The 19,242-nt window shown below is 42.7% G+C and overlaps 2 protein-coding genes across 4 annotated transcripts in view; both read left to right on the forward strand.

Annotated features, from left to right (window-relative positions):
* The window catches only part of Tmem62 (transmembrane protein 62), a 30,612-nt gene extending 24,918 nt beyond the window's left edge, over nucleotides 1-5,694 (forward strand). For 2 of the 3 annotated variants that reach the window (XM_036185790.1, XM_036185791.1), the window contains 2 exons: nucleotides 2,497-2,615; nucleotides 4,862-5,694. In XM_036185790.1, coding sequence (XP_036041683.1) covers nucleotides 2,497-2,615; nucleotides 4,862-5,188 — 446 coding nt within the window. In that variant the 3' untranslated portion in view covers nucleotides 5,189-5,694. The remainder of the gene's footprint in view (nucleotides 1-2,496; nucleotides 2,616-4,861) is intronic. The other variant, XR_004944789.1, reaches the window with a different exon arrangement.
* A 962-nt stretch (nucleotides 5,695-6,656) lies between these two features.
* On the forward strand, nucleotides 6,657-17,967 carry Ccndbp1 (cyclin D1 binding protein 1). Its single transcript, XM_036186509.1, has 11 exons — nucleotides 6,657-6,942; nucleotides 7,065-7,124; nucleotides 7,416-7,495; nucleotides 9,967-10,048; nucleotides 12,120-12,213; nucleotides 12,448-12,521; nucleotides 13,107-13,183; nucleotides 13,459-13,736; nucleotides 14,779-14,839; nucleotides 17,168-17,214; nucleotides 17,445-17,967. The coding sequence occupies exons 1-11, from the start codon at nucleotides 6,843-6,845 to the stop codon at nucleotides 17,557-17,559; spliced, it is 1,068 nt and encodes a 355-aa protein (XP_036042402.1). The 5' UTR covers nucleotides 6,657-6,842; the 3' UTR covers nucleotides 17,560-17,967.
* Nucleotides 17,968-19,242: the final 1,275 nt, after the last annotated feature.

Raw genomic sequence — 19,242 nt, forward strand, 5'->3', positions numbered from 1 at the left:
GAGTATGTCCTTCTGGGAATATTAACAATGTGTGGTTGTTTTCTGTTTGAGATGGGGGTCTCACTGTATAGCCTTGGGTGACCTGGAGCTCACTATTTGGACCAGGCTGGCTTTGAACTCAGAGATCTGCCAGTCTCTGTCTGTCTCCTCAGTGCTGGGATTAAAGGCATGTATCACCATACCCAGAGAGAAGAGATTTTAAGGACAGTGAGGAAGGGTATGAGTCAGGCTGATCTCTACGAGTTCGAGGCCAGCCTGGTCTTCATAGTAAATTCAAGACCAGTCAGATTAACACAGTGAGAGTGCTTCTCAACAAAAGCCACAAGAAGATTCATCTAAACAATAGAGACACTGAAATGAGGGAAGGTTCAGTCATGACCGAGCTGTCTGTTCTCTTGGTTATTAAGTCTAATGCTTCATTTAGCCGCTGATAGAAGCAGAAAATCAAATAAGGTAGCAAACATCTGTAATGTCAGCATCTGGGAGGCAGAGGCAGGTGACTGTCTGTGAGTTTGAGGCCAGCCTGGCCTATATATTGCTTATGACTTTTAAAGACAGAAAATGATAGTATTTGCATTTTGAGAAGGGATATCTGCCTGCTCCTTCCCACTCTTGACAGAAACCCACATATAAGAAAGAACAGTGACTAATAATAGAGCTGAGAGACTCATCAAAATAGCATTCTGGATGAAAAACTAAAGAGCAAGCTAACAGGAGTGTTAATTCTGACCATGTACAGTTGATGGACAACAATGATTGCCTGATAAGAAAAGTCCATTAATAGTAATAAGAAAAAGGAGTATACGAATGCAGTTTTCAAAATTTCCATTAAAAATAGTTGAAGATGGACTGGAGAGAAGGCTCAGCAGTTAAGAGTATGTACTGCCCTTGCTGAGGACCTGAGCTTGGATCCCAGCACCCATGTTGGGCAGTTCACAAGTACTCATAACTCCAGCTCCACAGAGACCCTGTACCTCTGGCCTCTGCAGGCACTCATCCACATACCCACACACTAGCATATACACATACACATAATCTTTAAAGCCAGTAACAATAAATCTTTAAAACATACTTAACATTTCATTGCTTAATGAGTAAATCTCAGTTATTTAAGAATTCTCTTCAGTAATATCTCTTTGCTTCTTGAAGATGTTAAAGTGAGGCCGGAAAGCTGGCTCAGCAGTTAAAACTGAACACACTCCCAGAGGACCAGGGCTCAACACAGCACCTACATGGTGGGTCACAACTAGCTGTAATTCAATCCCAGGGGATCTGATGCTACTATCTTCTGGCCTCTGAGGGCATAGCATTCATGTGGTGTAAAGAATACGTGCAGAGAAAATACTAATACATGTAAAAGTAAATGAAATCTCAAAGAAATTTAAAAATAAAATAAAATAATAATGCAGTATATTAGAGTTATTACAAGAGTGTTAAAAATCTTATGAGCATCATAGTGTTTTCAGGATTTACAAGCCACATACTTATTTCAAGTATATCATAGATTGAAATGATTTCATAATCTAGAAAAGGGTGGAGAATAGCTGGTTTTTGTTTTCTGGCTTTAAATTTTATTTTTTTATGTCTTAGTTGGGGTTTCTGTTACTGTGAAGAAATACCATGACCACAGCAACTCTTTTTTTTTTTTTGAGACAGGGTTTCTCTGGTGTTTTGGAGCCTGTCCTGGACTAGCTTTGTAGACCAGGCTGGCCTCGAACTCACAGAGATCCACCTGGCTCTGCCTCCCAAGTGCTGGGATTAAAGGCATGTGCCACCACCACCCGGCCACAGCAACTCTTATAAAGAGTTATTTATGAGAGTTATTTAATGGGGTAGCTTACATTCCAGAGGTTTAGTCCATTAGCATCACGGTGGGACATGGCAGCATGCAGGCAGACATGATGCTGGAGCTGAGCATCCTATATCTTAATCAGCAGGGAATTGGACATGGTCTGTCTCACTGGGTGTGGCTTGAGGATATATGAGATCTCAAAGCCCACCCCCACAGTGACACACTTCTTCCAACAAGGCCATACTTACTCTAACAAGGCCACACCTCTTAATGGTGCCATCCCCTTGGGGGCCATTTGCTTTCGAACCACCGAGTTTTATTTTCTGTATGTGTTTGTATTGTGGGCGCATGTGCCACAGTGTGTGGTTGGCAGTCAGAGTCTTTCCTTCTACTATGTGGGACGCAGGAACTGAACTCAGGTGGTCAGGCTTAGTGACAGGTGCCCTAACCCACTGAGCGACCACACTGGCCAAGACTCATAGGTTTTTTTTGTTTGTTTGTTTCTTTCTTTCTTTTGTTTTGTTTTTTGAGACAGGATTTCTCTGTGTAGCTCTGGCTGTCCTGGAACTCACTCTGTAGACCAGGCTGGCCTCAAACTCACAGAAGTCTGCCTCCTGAGTGCTGGGGTTAAAGGCGTACCCCACCATACCTGGCAAGATTCATAGTTTTTAAATCTTCTGCTTTTCTGTCCATTACTCTCTCAGGACCGTGGTTTGTTGGTGAAATCATTGATGGCAAATTAGGTTGCTGCTTTTCGTTTGGGATATTTGTTGATGGACATTTCCTGCAAGGTGGTCTAACGTTTATAAGTGGAATTATGCAGGTAAGAAGTCACCAGAACATGCTGGCCTTGTTGAACTAACTGTCTGACAGGGATCTCCAGCCACTACCATGCATCACCATCCGCTCTGCGTTACCTGCAGGGCGGTCTCTAACAGCCGAGGTTTCTTCACTTCCTATCTGCTCCCTCTACTCTTTTGTAACATCGACATCTGATTTTAGCCAAAAGGCCAAGAAGTAACTGTAGGCATCTAAAATACATTCTGGCCATCCAGGGTTCTTGTTATTTGTTTCATTGTGCTTTCTTTTGGGGTGGGGATGGGGGCGAGACAAGGTCTTTCTGTAGTCCTGGCTGTCCTGGAACTCACAGAGATCCACCTGCCTCTGCCTCCTGAGTGCTGGGATTAAAGGCGTGCACTACTATGCCCAGTTCTCTTCACTGCTTTTTTATAAGAGATTTATGGCAGGATAAAATTTGCATTTCCAAGTTTTAAAACCTGACTATGGTAAGGGAAAATGTTGCAGAAGGATGAATGGAAAAAACTAGATACATAAGGAAAGTGAATGTTATTTAAGGAAAACGTCACTGTACAAAAAGCCACTACTGGGCTTCCAAGCAGTGTCTTAGCAGAGAGCACTTTAGAAAGGCGGCCTTCTGTCTTCATGTAGCACAGCATGGGGCATCCTTTCCAGTGTCCTTATTTGGAAAACACCGATAGAGTAGTTTCTATTTAATTCCTTTAAACACCAGCTTTCATTTCCATCCCTATCCTCTAGCTCTATTTACAATTTCGACCTGGTCCAGTGGTCAGCAAGTATTGCTTGAAAGAGCCTGATACTTCTCCAGATCCTGGACTTGGCATTTGTTTCTCAGAATGTACTGCCTTCAGCTGGCTCATTGCTGCCCTTCAAGCTCCAGGGAGGTCTCCTTGTTCATGATGCAATGATTTCATTCGTTGAACTTATCACAATTTTATCTTCCTTATAAATATACATCTGTCTATAATATATACATCTGTCTATAATATATATGTGTGCATACATAGATATTTATCTTTAATGGGTTTCGCCTGTGTGTGTCTGTGTCTGTGTATCATGTGACTGTAGTGCCCTGGGAGGCCAGAAGAGGGCTTCAGATCCCCTGTTTTGAAGTTTACAGACTGTTGTGAGTGTTGGGACTCAAGCTTTAAGTGCTCTTAGTTCATCTCTCTCTCTCTGTCTCTCTTTCTGTCTCTGTCTCTCTGTCTCTGTCTCTCTGTCTCTGTCTCTCTCTCTGTCTCTCTCTCTCTCTCCTTATTTAATGCACTCTGTCTGCATGTATGCCTTTCCACTAGAAGAAGGCAGCAGATCCCACTATAGATGGTTGTGAGCCACCATGTGGTTGCTAGGAACTGAACTCAGGGCCTCTGGAAGAGCAGCCAGTGCTCTTAACCACTGAGCCATCTCTCCAGCCCCTAGTCACTCTTTAACCTGCCACTCATTCTTTTATTTTATTTTTGGTTTAACTTGTTTACCAGTGTTCCTCTAATTTAGAGCCTAGCACAGGCCTGCTGTAATATGTACTATATGAATATTTGTTGAGTGAGCTACACAGCAACTACACCTGCATTATTATAACTGAGATCTAATTTATATTTCAGTATTCAGAATGCAACCTCAATACTGATACCTAAGTTCTCCTTTTGCTCTGCCAACATAGAGTACATACTCTGTTGTATGCCTGTGCTGATTACTCAGTTCATTTCCAGTGTAACACTGTTGTGTATCTACTCTTGGTATATATCTGTGCCACAGTATATCGGTATTACAATAGGGACTTAAACATAAATGATACCTATCTTTAAGATGAACGAGAGGACAGGTAAATACACACACAGTTAACTCTAGACCAGCTGTTCTCTTATAAACAGATATGATCAATGCATTAAAAATCAGAACATATAGCTGGGCGGTGGCGCACGCCTGTAATCCCAGCACTTGGGAGGCAGAGGCAGGTGGATCTCTGTGAGTTCGAGGCCAACCTGGTCTACAGAGCTAGTCCAGGACAGGCTCCAAAGCTACAGAGAAACCCTGTCTCAAAAAACAAACAAACAAACAAACAAAAAAAAAAATCAGACATATAAGAGATAGGACATAGCTCAGGAGATTGCTTGCCTAGTGTCCGCAAATCCCTGAGTTCCATCCCCATCTTCCCATCCTCCAAGAAAAAGCAATCAGAGACCTAAACTAAAGACTGAGAGCAGACCGCTGTAGGGCTTGGTGGTGCTAATGGTTCTCTCTTTCTTCTAGCTGGTGTTTTTTAACATCCCCTTGATGGCTTACATATGTTGGAGCTTGCTGCAACGGTGCTGTGGTCACAACTTCAGGTCTCATCTCCACCAAGGAAAACACTTGAGGATTATACCTGTTTACCTACTTATTCTTCTACTGTACGCGTGGCAAGTTTACTCTTGCTACTTCCTTCACGTAACTTACGGCACACTAGCCTTTGTAATCTCCCCATTGCGGACCTGGTTGACATTGCTGACGCCTGTGCTCATTCGTTGTGTGTGGACATCGAACTCCACTGAACTTGGAACATTCATGGTACAGTTAAAAAGTCATCTGAGCACCTGAAGGCCGTGGCTTACAGCTGGCAGCCTGGCAGAAAGTCCAGCCTTCACATTTGTAGCCCAGATCTGTGCTCCAGCGGCAGATGGAAAAGCCAGTATCAGCGGGTGAGCTTCAGGAAGTGTTAACTACTGACTTCTGCAGTGTGGACTGCAGAGACATCTAACAATTGATTCTTTCTTCCTCAGGAGGCAAAGAGCCCTGATCAAGGAGATTCCCAAGGTGGGGGTCTCTGTTACTTGAGTACCTCAGCACTACTGTGTTTGTTATGGTCTTCCTGTGAAAAGCATCTAGCCCACAGCTGGAATTCAGCCGCTGTCCAGGGTGCCACTTTATGCCTAGGGAACCTGTGGAGACTTGGGCTGGACCTTGACTACTCTTGAAACTTTACTTCCCAGCCTGTTTTCCCACAGATTATGGGCTTTCTGCTTCCTTAGTGGGGGTCATTTTCAACTAATCAAATAAACGAATGATTGATAAATATCACAAATGTCGGGCTGGAAAATAGCTCAGTGTTTAAGAGCATGCATTTCACCTCTAGAGGACCTGAGTTCAGTTCCCAGCAGCTATGCCAAGTGGCTCACAACTGCCTGTAACTCTAGCTCCAGGCCAGAGCCTCTGTGGGCACCTGCATTCATGTGTTCACAGATGTACACATAATTTAAAAATAATAAAAGGTAAATATTAAAAGAAAGAAATATTGGGGCTGGAGAAATGGCTGAGTAATTGAGAGCATTGGCTGCTCTTCCAGAGGACCCTGGTTCAATTCCCAGCACCCACATGGCAGCTCACAACTGTCTGTGAGTCTAGTTCCAGGGGATCTGACACCCTCACACAGACACACATGCAAACGAAACACCAATGCACATAAAAAAATTATCACAAATAGATCTGCAATGTTGCTAAATATGGGAACCAGAAAGTGGGCTTGGCGTCTGGGGCTTGGAGAAAGAGTCACCACAGGGCTGCCACAGGCATAGTTGCAGGCAAAAAACTCAGACACATTAAAAAAAAAAAAAAAAGTGGCCAGGTCCCTTGTAGGTCAGAAGACACCTGGCCGGGTCTTTAGGAGGTGGAGCGGTGGCGGTGGCACAATGTCAAGGTGGGGCAGTGGCGGTGGCAGGGCCGGCACCTGGACTGGAGTCCCAATCTCTAGGACCGGCTGGGGAGAGGAAGCCAGGAGAAGGAGGCGTGGCTGAGTCTCTAGGACCGCCTGGGGAGCTGTGGGCGGGTCTCAGGGAGCGGGAGGGGGTGTGGCCTGATCTCTCAGTGGGTCGGACAGGGTAGGCGGGTCTCAGGGAGCGGAGGGAGGCGTGGCCTGATCTCTCAGTGGGTCGGACTGGGTAGGCGGGTCTCAGGGAGCGGGAGGGAGGCGTGGCCTGATCTCTCAGTGGGTCGGACAGGGTAGGCGGGTCTCAGGGAGCGGAGGGAGGCGTGGCCTGATCTCTCAGTGGGTCGGACTGGGTAGGCGGGTCTCAAGGCGGGCGGAAGCGTGAACTTGATAGTCTAAGTGTCGGGAAGGCCGGGTCGCGTCACTGTGGAGAAAGGGGCGGGACCCGATGTGTATTGCCGGAAGCGAGGGCTGTTTTCAGCACCGGAAGTACAGCGGCAGGGGCTGAATGGCTTAAGCGTCCTGGCTAGAACTCTGTGAGAGGCCGTGATGGCGAGCTCGGCAGCCGCAGTCCGCTTCCTCGCTCCGCCTCTGGAGCAGCTCCGGCTCTTGGCAGTGGAGCTGCGGTCGCTTCTGCCTGGAGTGCGGGGTGAGTTGTGGGAACCTGAGGCCCGGGGTTCCGGGTAGGGCGGTCGGGCGTCAGGTCGGGGCTCCGCTCACCTGTGTCTTCTGCTTCCCGGGTGGTCCGGCCTCCCACGCTACACCCTCAAGTCGGCGAAGCCCAGGAGACGACCCAGCATTTTAATCGAGAGTTGTTTTGGAGAAGACTTAGTGAGTGTCTCTGCCGTTGCAGACTCTTCTTCCCTCACCTCTCGCTGCATCCTAACCTCTTTCCCCTCTGCTGTCCCCAGAGGAGATGGTAATCCCTCCCGCTCCTCATCCCCGCGGCTACCCATCCTCGGCATTTGAGGCTGAAATAGAAAACGGTTTCTGGAGTTGTTTTGGAGACGTTTATGATGCTAAGGGTGGAGAAGGGACGCGTTATCGGAAAGAGTCCGAGTGACCGTGCAGTTTAACCTTTTAAATACTAACTTCGGCATCTGCCACCTCTGCTACCCCCAGATGAGGCCGCGGTGAAAGTGTCGGGGGAAGTCACGCTTCTGAGCACTCTCTTCTCCCGACTTCCACTGCCATCTCCACAGGTGAGCTTCGCTTCCGGAATCTTTGTGCTGCCTCTAGATTTCCTCTCCCCTTATACACTCAAGCCACAGTTTGTTTTTCTGTTCATCAAATGAGATTATAGTTCTTACTGCACGGGATTGTTGTGAGGACAGGGTGGAAAAGTCTTCTAAATTCAGTCTGAAACTCAGCCAGGTTAGTTCCACAGAATTTTAACTTATAGTTACTTCTCATAATATTCCCCATCTGAAAGATGAGCAAACAGGTTTAGAGAGTCGGGTCAAGATTAATAAATGGTGGAGGTGGAATTAAAAGTCTGCGAAGTATCTAAGCAACACCTGTTACACAAAACCCTTTAGTATTATATTGTTTACCTATTTATTTTACTTAATTACTAATATGTGGACAATATAAAGCTCAAAAGATACCAAAGTATACTAAAATACCTATCTTCCCACCCCAGTTCTTCTTTCTACCTCCTTTCCATTTCCTTCTGTATTATTCTATACAATCTGTTCTGTGTGTGTGTGTGTGTGTGTGTGTGTGTGTATGTGTATACACATATACACATACATCTCTCTGTGTTTCTTTTCACATACTGGTTAGATACTTATAAACATTGCTCTAGACCTTTTAAAAATTAATGTAGCTTAGAAGTTGATTTTTTTTTTTTTTTTTTTTTTTTTTGAGACAGGGTTTCTCTGTGTAGCTTTGGAGCCTGTCCTGGACTAGCTCTGTAGACCAGGCTGAATGCTTGATATAAAGTGGAGTAACTATAGCAGTTATAAACAGCACCCCAGGTGGCTTTTAAACTCTTTCCAACTTGCAGCTATTATATCTTTTTTTTGAGACAGGGTTTCTCTGTGTAGCTTTGTGAGCCTGTCCTGGAACTCACTCTGTGGCCCAGGCTGGCCTTGAACTCACAGAGATCCTCCTTTATTATGTAACTAAAAATAAAGCTAGATACAGGACTGTCATCAGGAATGCCCTGTGCCACGTTTTTCTAGAGATACATGTATGCCAGAGTAGGTTATTTTATTTAAGTGTTTATTTTTGTTTCATATCTATGAGTATTTTGCCTGCATGTATGTGCACATGAATTATGTGCTTGGTGCCAATGGAGGCTAGAAGAAGGCACCGGATCCCCTGGAACTGGAGTTAAAAAGATGGTTGTGAGCTGCAATATGGGTTCTGGGAACTGAACCTGGTTCCTCTGCAAGAGCAGCAAATGCTCTTAACCTCTGAGCCATCTCTCCAGCCCAAAGAGTAGGTTATTTTATACTGACATATTTGTTGCCTCAATTTTCAAGTAGTTTCAATAACTATATCCAAATGTTGTATTTTTATTTATTTATTTATTTATTTATTTATTTATTTATTTTTTGGGTGCTGGGGATTGAACCTAGGACTTCACATATACAAACACTCTACTGCTGAGCTACACTCTCAGCTCTGCATGAATGTCTTCTTTTGTTTTCATTGGTTTTCTATAGACAGGGTTTCTCTGTACAGCTCTGGCTCTCCTGGAATTCACTCTGTAGACCAGGCTGGCCTTGAACTCACAGAGATCCGCCTGCCTCAGCCTCCCTAGTACTGGGATTAAAGATGTGCATCTGGCTCTGAATGTCTTAATATGATAGAAAATTTCTTTTACTACAAAATAACTACAAAGATAAATACTCTTTTTCTGCATATCTTAAAACAACGGCTCTTAAACTGTGGGTTGTGGCCCCTTTGGGGCATCAAATGACCTTTGCACAGGCGTCACATATTAGATATCTGGTTTATCAGATATTTACATTATGATTCATAACAGTAGCAAAATTATGAAGAAGTAGCAGTGAAAATATCTTTTGGTTGGGGGTCACCACAACATAAACTGTATTAAAGGGTTGTAGCATTAGGAAGGTTGAGAACCACCACTGTCTTGAATGATTTGGTAATAAGGAAAAAAATTAATTGTATGAGAGCAAACAAAGACACAGTAATGGTGTGATGGAGTAGTTGGCCTGTATTTAACAAAAAGACCAGGTGCTGAATATTTTAAGTTTGGTAGGACAAATGCTCAACTTTTCCCTTGTAATACAACTACAACTGGTAGATGTTTGTGCACTAATGAGCATGACTGTGCTCTAGTTACACTTTATTTATAAAACCCAGCAGTGAGCCTGCATGAGCCTCTGGCCATAATTTGCTTCCTACTGGTCTAAGTGCAGTGATTATCTCGTGCCATAACACAATTTCTTAGAATATTAAATAGCAGAAATAAGTTTGTCCTTCATTTTGTATTGCTTTTTTGAATTGTCTGGTATCTACCTAATTTCTTTCTAGCATGGGATGCATACATACATCATAAGCCTGACTTATAATAGGCTTTTCAGAAGACATTTGATCATGCTTTATAGATGTTTGATCTCTTCCTCAGTAAATGGGCTGACAGAATTGATATTGAACATTTGCTCTATTCATTCTGAATTCATCCATCACTTCATAGGAAACTCAGAGGATCTGTGAGCACATCTATATTGCCATCAAGGAAATTATTGCAATATATTATTCACTTCCTAAGGATCAGGGTAAGTCACTGTGTATACACAGTAGTGTTGCATTTATAGACTAGATCTTTGCTAAGATCGTAGACTATATCCTGATGTTGCATATTAACATATAAACATTATTTATCAATATGTAAACAATATGTATATGCTTATTTTCAGTGTAATATTGTTATATATTTATATGTAAACATATTATACATGTCTATTTTTCTTCAGTTTTGAGCATGTGACTTTTCCCCATAAAATAGTCAAAGATAATTTTATAATGTGAGTGATCTCTGTAGCATTCCATTAGGCTAAAGTACAGATGCTATGCACCTGTGATTTCCTGTTGTTATGCTTTACCTGATTCTTTAAAAAGTGTGGACCGGTGGCGTGTGGTGCATGCTTTTATTCCCAGTACTCGGGAGGCAGAGCCAGGTGGATCTCTGAGAGTTCGAGGCGAGCCTAGTCTACAGAGCGAGGTCCAGGGCAGGCACCAAAACTACACGTAGAAACCCTGTCTTGAAAAACAAAAACAAAAACAAAACAAAACAAATTGTGTGTGTGTGTGTGTGTGTGTGTGTGTGTGTAGGCACACACATGGGGAATGGGTTCTCTCATTCCATTGTGGGTTCCTGTGATTAAACTCAGACCATCAGGCTTGTGCAGCAAGTTCTTTTACCTACTGAGCCATCTGAACTGGTTATTTTAAATATTTGGGGTTGGGGATTTAGCTCAGTGGTAGAGCGCAAGGCCCTGGGTTCGGTCCTCTGCTCTGACCAAAAAAAAGATATTATTTATTTGATGGGGTATGGGTGTTTTGCCTTCATGTGTGTCTATGTACCACATGCATGTCTGGTCCCTGCCAAGGTGAGAAGAGGACATTGAATCCCCTGGAACTGAAGTTACAGACAGTGTGATCTGCTATATGGGTTTGGGAATTGAACCTAGGTCCTCTGGAAGAACAGCTAGTGCTCTTAAGTGCTGAACCATATCTTCAGCCCTCAACTGATCCTTTATAAAAATCATTCAGGGGGCTGGAGAGATGGCTCAGAGGTTAAGAGCACTGACTGCTTTTCCAGAGGTCCTGAGTTCCATTCCCAGCAACCACATGATGGCTCACAACCATCTGTAATGAGATCTGGTGCCCTCTTTTATATACATAATAAATAAATAAATCTTAAAAAAAAAATCATTCAGGCCGGGCGGCAGTGCAGAGCCAGGTGGATCTCTGAGAGTTCCAGAAGAGCGAGATCCAGGACAGGCACCAAAACTACACATAGAAACCCTGTTTCAAAAAACCAACCCCCCCCCAAAACAACAACAACAACAAAAAAAACCCATTCATTGTGTCTGTGTATGTGTGTATTCAGGTGCTCATGCATGTGTATATGAGTACATGTGGAGGCCAGGATTTGGTGTTTCTGAGAGAATCTTCATTGGAGTTCCTATCTCTGCTTTGTCAGCGCTGGCATCATAGGAACACTGTTTTGACTGCCTTTCTCCTGCAGGTTTTGGAAATTACACTCAAGCTGTCATGTTTTCGTATGACTGGCACTTGATCAAATAGGCTGTCTTCTCAGCCCCTAATTCACTTTTCTTCCCAGTTCATTCTAATTGTTATGTATGCTTGCTGAATCTAAGCTCCATACCCATACCAAGGCCATCCCTACCTTCCTCCACCTAGCATTAGATCATACTCTGTTTGAAGACCCTTTACAAGTTAAGAGCCCACCAGCATGGCCTGTAGTTTTATACCTTTGTTGAAGTTATGCCGAGAAAATAAATGAAAACATGTCATAGCTCTTTAGGGTTACTTACAAATGTGTTAAACTTCCAGTGTTTTGTCCATACTTATCAAAGGGCCAGTGTCCTTAATGAATGAATGGAAAGACTCCAAAACTGTTGTTGGAGAACAGCTCTAAGGAATGGTTGGAAGGGTAATAAAATGACATAAGAATTTAAGTAAGACTTGAGTCTTGCACTGGTGCATAATGTAAAGCTTGTAGGTATCTGTTTCCGCATAGTTCCATAACACTAAGAATCCAGAAAGCAGGTGGTTACTTTTGAAATGATTGGGCTACTTACTGTTTGGGTTTGGCCACAGGGATCACCCTGAGAAAGCTGGTACGGAATGCTACTCTGGACATTGTGGATGGCATGGCTCAGCTCCTGGAAGTGCTTATCTCTCCATCTCACAGGTAGCAGTGCCACAGTGTGGGATGACAGCTAGTGGGCTTCCTTGACCCTAACAGCAAAGTTATACATCGTCCCTCATAGTGGACAGCATATATAATATAATATAATATAATGTAATGTAATGTAATGTAATGTAATGTAATATAATGTAATATATATAATACATAAACAGGAAAGAGGGTTGTAGGAGACAGGAACCTAGGTTATTGATATGTCCTTATTAATTCCTTTTCCAGCATTGAGAACAGTGACCTTATTTCCTGCAATAGTGTCTCAGTAGCGTGCCAACAGGTGCCTGAGATTCCAAAAGGTGGGTAAAAGTAAGCAGAGAGGCCTCTCATGTCCAGCTTCCAGCTTTGCCTTACATGAATAATTGAATTTCTATGAAGACTTTAAGTGCAGTAATATGTAGTTGATTATCATCAATATTAATTGACTTTAGTACTTTTGGTCATTCCTCATACTGGTTTTTGGTTTGGTTTGGTTTTGGCAGTGTTGGGAATTGAGCCCAGGGCATGCCAGCCAAGGGCTCTACTGCTGAGTACTACTCCTTAAATTCAGCTGCCTCCTCTTGCTGTGGCTCTGTCTCTTGTTGAACAGATACAGTTTTCTCTCCTGTTACTGTCCCAGGAGCAGCATCAGGGGCACACTGCAAGGGTTATAAAGCAGAGCCAGGCAGACTAAGTGGTTGTCAAGAGGACTGTGATACCAAACACCACGGGACAGCTTTATTTCTTCTGTGGTGAAATTAAAAAGCCCTTTTAACCCTCTGTCCAGGCAGAGGGTATAGTAAGAAAAGTTTTACTTTAAAGCAGTGTTGGTTGCCCTTTGTGGTCTTAATAGGAAGGCTAGGTTTCTCCTTTAATTCTAGTACTTGTGATAATTTCACTCCTAGATAACAAAGCTGCAGCCCTTTTGATGCTGACAAAGAGTATGGAGCTTGTGAAAGATGCACATGAAGAGATGGAACAGGTGAGGGCACTTTCATGACCAGTAGATGAGAACTCATCATGAAGACAGGGAGTTAGTTCCCTGCAACTGGACTGAATAATCCCAGTCTCACTCCTGTCCAGTCTTCCATCTCCCACCATCTCTGGCTTGTGTCTTAGTACCACTTCTCTGTTCCTTACTGGACAAGGAGAAGGGCAATGTGGTTTATAGATGGACTCAGTTTTGTAGCCGATAGCAAAGCGGGTGACTCATGGTGGTGGAGTGTTTGCATTTGCATATATGGTGATGTGTCTTAGGCTATAGAAGAATGTGACCCTTACTACGGCCTCTTGAATGATTCTGAGGACAACTCTGACAGCCACAATGATGAGGATGCTGTATTAGGGCTTCCAAGCAATCGGGACTCATACTGGTCACAGGAAGATCAAGATCTCATAACCCCGTGCCTTGCATTGGTGAGAGCATCCAGAGCTTCCCTCAAGAAAATCCGGATTTTAGTGGCCGAGAATGGGAAGAAGGAGCAGGTATCCCAGCTGGATGACATTGTAGACATTTCTGATGAGATCAGCCCCAGGTAAGTGTGTGTCGCACTTGGAAAGAGGAGCACTGTGATCCAGGTTGCTGCTGCTCCAGGGTTTCCTTCAGCTTTTCATATTTTGAAAATTTTCAAGTCTAAAAGAAATTGAAAAAGTACTTCAGTAAATAGCTCTACATCCTTTATTTGAATTCTCCCAGTCACCCATTTCCTCTGTATATTTATTTCTTGATAAATAGATACGTTTTTACCTAAATCATTTAGGATATAAATAATTTTTCACCCCTAAATATTTTATCAACAATCTCCCAAGAACAGGTATTCTTAGAGTCACATTCAAGAAATTTAGCATTTGATGTAATAGTAATATCTAATACTTAGATTTCTCCATTTGTCTCAAAAAATATCTTTTTTTTTTTTTTTTTTTGAGCTAAGGATTGAACCCAGGGCCTTGCGCTTGCTACCACTGAGCTAAATCCCCAACCCTCAAATATCTTAATAAATTCCACTTCCGTTAAGGTCTCTTACTACATTAGGTTGGCATCTGTTTAGTTTCCTGCAGTCTGGAGTAGTCTCTGTCCCTTCTAGTCTGATTTGACATTGGCATTTCAGAATTACATATTGTAAATACACAACAATATTGATTTATAAGATTATTTTCTCATAATCATAATAAAGTTAAACTTTGGGTCAAAAATATGAGTGTTCTGTGCTTCCCTCTCTATCCAGTTGGGGAGGCACATGATGTTGGTTTTTCTTCTTGTGGTAATAAATGTGGTCACATGGTGAAGTAGTGGCCTCCCATGGATGAACTCTGCCAGTATCACTGACTACACTGATGGTTTGGGATCCTCTTGTCTTTGACTCAACTAGTCATTCCTCATCCTGTGAACCATGGGCACTTTTACCCCCGCTTCCTAAATAGGAAGTGTTTGTTTCAGTAAACATTGATTGAGTTGCTTCTGCATTGTATACCTACTAACTCGAATTAAGGAACTGAATTGGTTGTGTACTGGAAACAACCACACTGAGCTCTGTCTCCCCTTTTTGGTTAATGGTTATATTTTCCTTCTGCTCTTAGTGTGGATGATTTGGTTCTGAGCATATATCCACCTGTGTGTCACCTCACTGTGCGGATCAATGTAAGTACTACCTTTGAACTGGTAGAATTTTATTAGTCTCTAGTATTCCCTATAATCTCTAGAGCATTTATATCTTTGCCAAACTTGTGTGCAGGTATAATAGTTTCATGGTTCTTACGTATATTTGTGCTTGATAAAAACTAGCTGAATTTGAGTTATAATAGCCATGCGCTTTGATACTTTTAATTGTTTATAACCACTTGAGTAATCATTTGAAAATAGAAAACAGTGCTTTAAAAAGTAAAATTCTTTTTTTTGTTGTTAATTTTTTACTTACTAGGGGAGGGGGCGTATATGCACATATCTGTGTGCAGATGCATGTGCACATATGCAGAGGCCAGAAATTGCTGAGTAGACTCTGTCACTCTCTACCTTATTACTTTGAGGGTCTGTCGCTGAACCTGGAACTAGTCTGGCAGCCAGTAAGCTCTAGTGATCTCGTAGTCTCTGTTCCCATAGCTCTGGGGTAGCAGGTAACATGGTCATATCCAATTTATACTGGTAAGCACTCTTAGCCACTGAGCCATCATCCCAAGTCAAATTCCTTTTAAAGATCTGATTTTACTGAATCAGTACCATAAGACATATTTTGTATGTATAACACACATATGTATTTGTGGTTTATTGTATTCTTAAAGTGCTACTGCATTTGTAGAGTTCTGGTTTTTTGTTTTTATGAACTCAAGTTCATACCACTCTTGTTACTGGGAAGAAAAGTGAACCTGCCAAAGTAATTTCAATTTTATAGCAGGATGCATTGGTTCTAATATTTTATAAATTAGATGGTAGATTAATTAATGTGTAGAATGTTTCAGTAAAACAGATTCTTTGGGACATTAACTTTTAAAAAATTGAATTCCCGAGAAATAAAATTTTTAGCAAGATATTCTATCAATGATCCCAAACACAGGATTATATGAAGTAATTAATAAATATGTATGTACATATATGTGTGTGTGTTATTTTATATTGTTGCCATCCATCCATCCCCATGCTGTCTTTTGGTTGTGGTATGGTGCTAGGGATTCCAAGTAGGATATGCCAAGTAAGGGCTCTGCTGCTGAGCTACAGTCCCAGGTCTTGAAATCTTCAATTTTATCATCATGGGCTTCTTTATCTATCTATCTATCTATCTATCTATCTATCTATCTATCTATCTATCTATTTATTATGTATAAGTATTCTGTCTGCATGTATGTTTACAGGCCAGAAGAGGGCACCAGATCGAATTATGGATGGTGGTGAGCCACCATGTGGTTGCTGGGAATTGAACTCAGAACCTCTGGAAGAGCAGACAGTGCTCTTAACCACTGAGCCATCTATCTCTCCAGCCCCTTCTTGGGTTTCTTAAAGTTCTAAACAGGAATATCTCATAGCCTGAGCCATCACAAACTCTGTTAGAGTCTCCTTTTTCTCTCTCTTTTGAAACATTCTTTCTATGTGTAGTCCAGGCTGCCATAAAACTCACTATTCTCCTTTAAGGTTGAGATTATCCTTTTTTTCCAAATTAAAAAATATATTAATATTAGCCGGGCAGTGGTGGTGCACGCCTTTAATCCCAGTACTCCTGAAGCAGAGGCAGGTGGATCTCTGAGTTTGATACCAGCCTGGTCTATAGAGTGAGATCCAGGACAGCCAGGACTGTACAGAGAAACCTTGTCTCAAACGAATAAACACACAAAAATTAATTAAATTAATTAAAAATTATGAAAACATAATAATGTTACACCAGCAATGTTTCTAAGATTTTGTTAAGTAGGAAAAAATCCATAATGGTACTAATTTAACCTAAATTAGCATTTTAAATTGCATTTATTCATTTATTTATTGGTATACATGCACATGTCATAGTTGTGTGTGTGTGTGTGTGTGTGTGTGTGTGTGTGTAGACCAGAGGACGACCTTGGGAGTCCTTCCCAGAAATCATTCCGTTTGTCAAGTATGGCAGCAAGTGTGCTTACCCAGTGAGCCATCTCATTGGCCCGAGTCAGCATTTTTGTTGTTGAATATTTTTTTTAATCTTCTTTTTTTTTTTCCTGGAGCTGAGGACCGAACCCAGGGCCTTGCACTTGCTAGGCAAGTGCTCTACCACTGAGCTAAAACTCCAACCCCGAATATTTTATCTTCAAGGCTGTTTTCTTTCTTTATTTTACTGAGTGCTGGGAGCTCAAACTCAGGTCTTCATGACTGCACAGCACAGCCCGTGTAAGGCTCTTTTTAAATGATTCTTTTATCATCATTACATGGATCTTCAAGCTCTTTCTTTCTTTTGGTGCCAGGGCTCAGGGTGAGTGACATCTCTCTCTCTCTCTCTCTCTTTTTTTCTAGTCTGCGAAATTGGTGTCTGTTTTAATAAAGGCGCTTGAAATTACAAAGTAAGTCTGAAGACTTCTCCGTATATGACTTGAGAATAAAATCGTCTGGCCAGCTATTCTCAAAAACTCACCCCATTTCAGAGAGTTGGGGAGGGAAGCTGTGGGTGTGGGCAGGGTGCGGAGCAGCCAGCCTGTGAAGAGGAATGCCTTCTTGTAGTTTCCCCTCTGCACCTCCTGGGAATGGCTTTTCCCTCACACTGTGTTAATAACCTGTTCTGTTTTCCTCCCAGGACAAGTCATGTGACCCCCCAGCCAGAAGATAGCTGGATCCCTTTACTCATGAATGCCGTGGATCACTGCATGAGCAGAGTTAAGCAGCTCACTCAGCATGCAGCTGCATTGTGAGCTCCCAGGCCATTCTTACTCCTCCTCCTCCTCCTGCTCCCACAGCCAAGATCCAGTGTCTGCTTTTATTTATTTATTTTTATTTTTTTTCCCTGTGTCTGCTTTTAGGAGTGGAGCTATGCTAGGGTGCTTGCTGGATAGAAAGGAAACTCCTGACTGTATTTCACAAGAGCTTCTTACCAAGATTGTAGGCTAGGACAGATTGGCAGTTATCTATAAATCATACGAGTGTGATATGCTTCTATGCTAGACACAAAAGAAATTTGTGTAAATTTGTGCTCTCAGCTATTTCTTGGAAATTATTAAGGGAGTTGTCCTATTCTCTATTTTACAGTAAAGTATATTGTTTTATTAAGATTTTGATGATCTCAATAAAATGTAACTTATGCAACTAAATGTGTCATTTAAAATCTTGTATTGTGAGCCAGGCAGGCATATTGGCACACACCTTTAATCCTAGCACTTGGGAGTCAGAGGCAGATTTCTGAATCAGACGCCAGCCTGGTCTACATAGTATGTTCCAGGACACCCAGAGAGCTGCAGAGAGACCTAATCTCACAAAGAATAAGAATAAAAGAAAAGAAAATGAACAGGCTGGAAAGATTGCCCCGTGGTTAGTACTGCATATGCTAATATGTTAGTGTCTTAGTTAGGGCTTCTGTTGCTGTGAAGAGAGACCATAGAGACAGAGTTTCTCTGTGTAACAACTTTGCCTGTCCTGGAACTCTCTGTAGACCAGGCTGGTCTCAAACTCACTGAGATACACCTACCTCTGCCTTCTGAGTGCTGGGATTAAAGACGTGTGCCCCCATGCCTGGTCCAAGGCAACTCTTACAAAAGAAAACACTTAATTGGGGCTGGAGAGATAGCTGAGAGTTCCACATCTGGATCTGCAGGCCGGGGGAAGTATAACATCTAGTCACTTACACTAGAGCTGGCTTGAGCATTTGAGAACTCAAAGCCTATTCCCTAGTGAAGCACTTCCCTCCAACAAAGCCACACCTACTCCAGTAAGGCCACACCTCCAATAGTGCCACTCCCTAAGAGCCTATGGGGCCATTTTCATTCAAACCACTAAGACTAAGATTAGTATTGGGTCGGTAGGGGGTGCTGTAGAAACACAAGCGTTGGGGAGGGAATTTTGGCTGAAGGTAGACTGAAAAGACAGGCAAAGATATACTATTATGGGCCTGGAGAGGTGGCTCAGAGGTTAAGAGCACCGGCTGCTCTTCCAGAGGTCCTGAGTTCAATTCCCTAGGAACCACATGGTGGCTCACAACCATCTGTAATGAGATCTGGTGCCCTCTTCTGGGGTGTAGGAATATAGAGACCCTGCAAATCTCCCAAATCCCTCCTCTTTGGGAGAGGACAAAAAGAAAGGAAAGAGTAAGGAGAAGGGAAAAGTGACCCAGGGCAAGAATAGGAGCAAGTTGACATGCTAAATTGACATTGGGTATTAAATAGGGGAGAAACAGATGCGGGGAGGAGAGAGATCTGGGTGGGGGCATAAGCTATGAAAACTGTCTGGCCTGATAACCAGTGTCCTTTCTCCAGCTACAAGAAGCCTGTCTCACCCCTGGTAGTTCCTCCATTATACTCGTTCTCTCTTGGTCTGACCTTGAATAACTCAATTACAGATGCTGGTCCAGTCTGTGCTTTGTGGGTGGAATCTCAGTACACCTT

The sequence above is a fragment of the Onychomys torridus genome, chromosome 4, assembly GCF_903995425.1.
Source record: "Onychomys torridus chromosome 4, mOncTor1.1, whole genome shotgun sequence".
Lineage (NCBI taxonomy): Eukaryota > Metazoa > Chordata > Mammalia > Rodentia > Cricetidae > Onychomys > Onychomys torridus.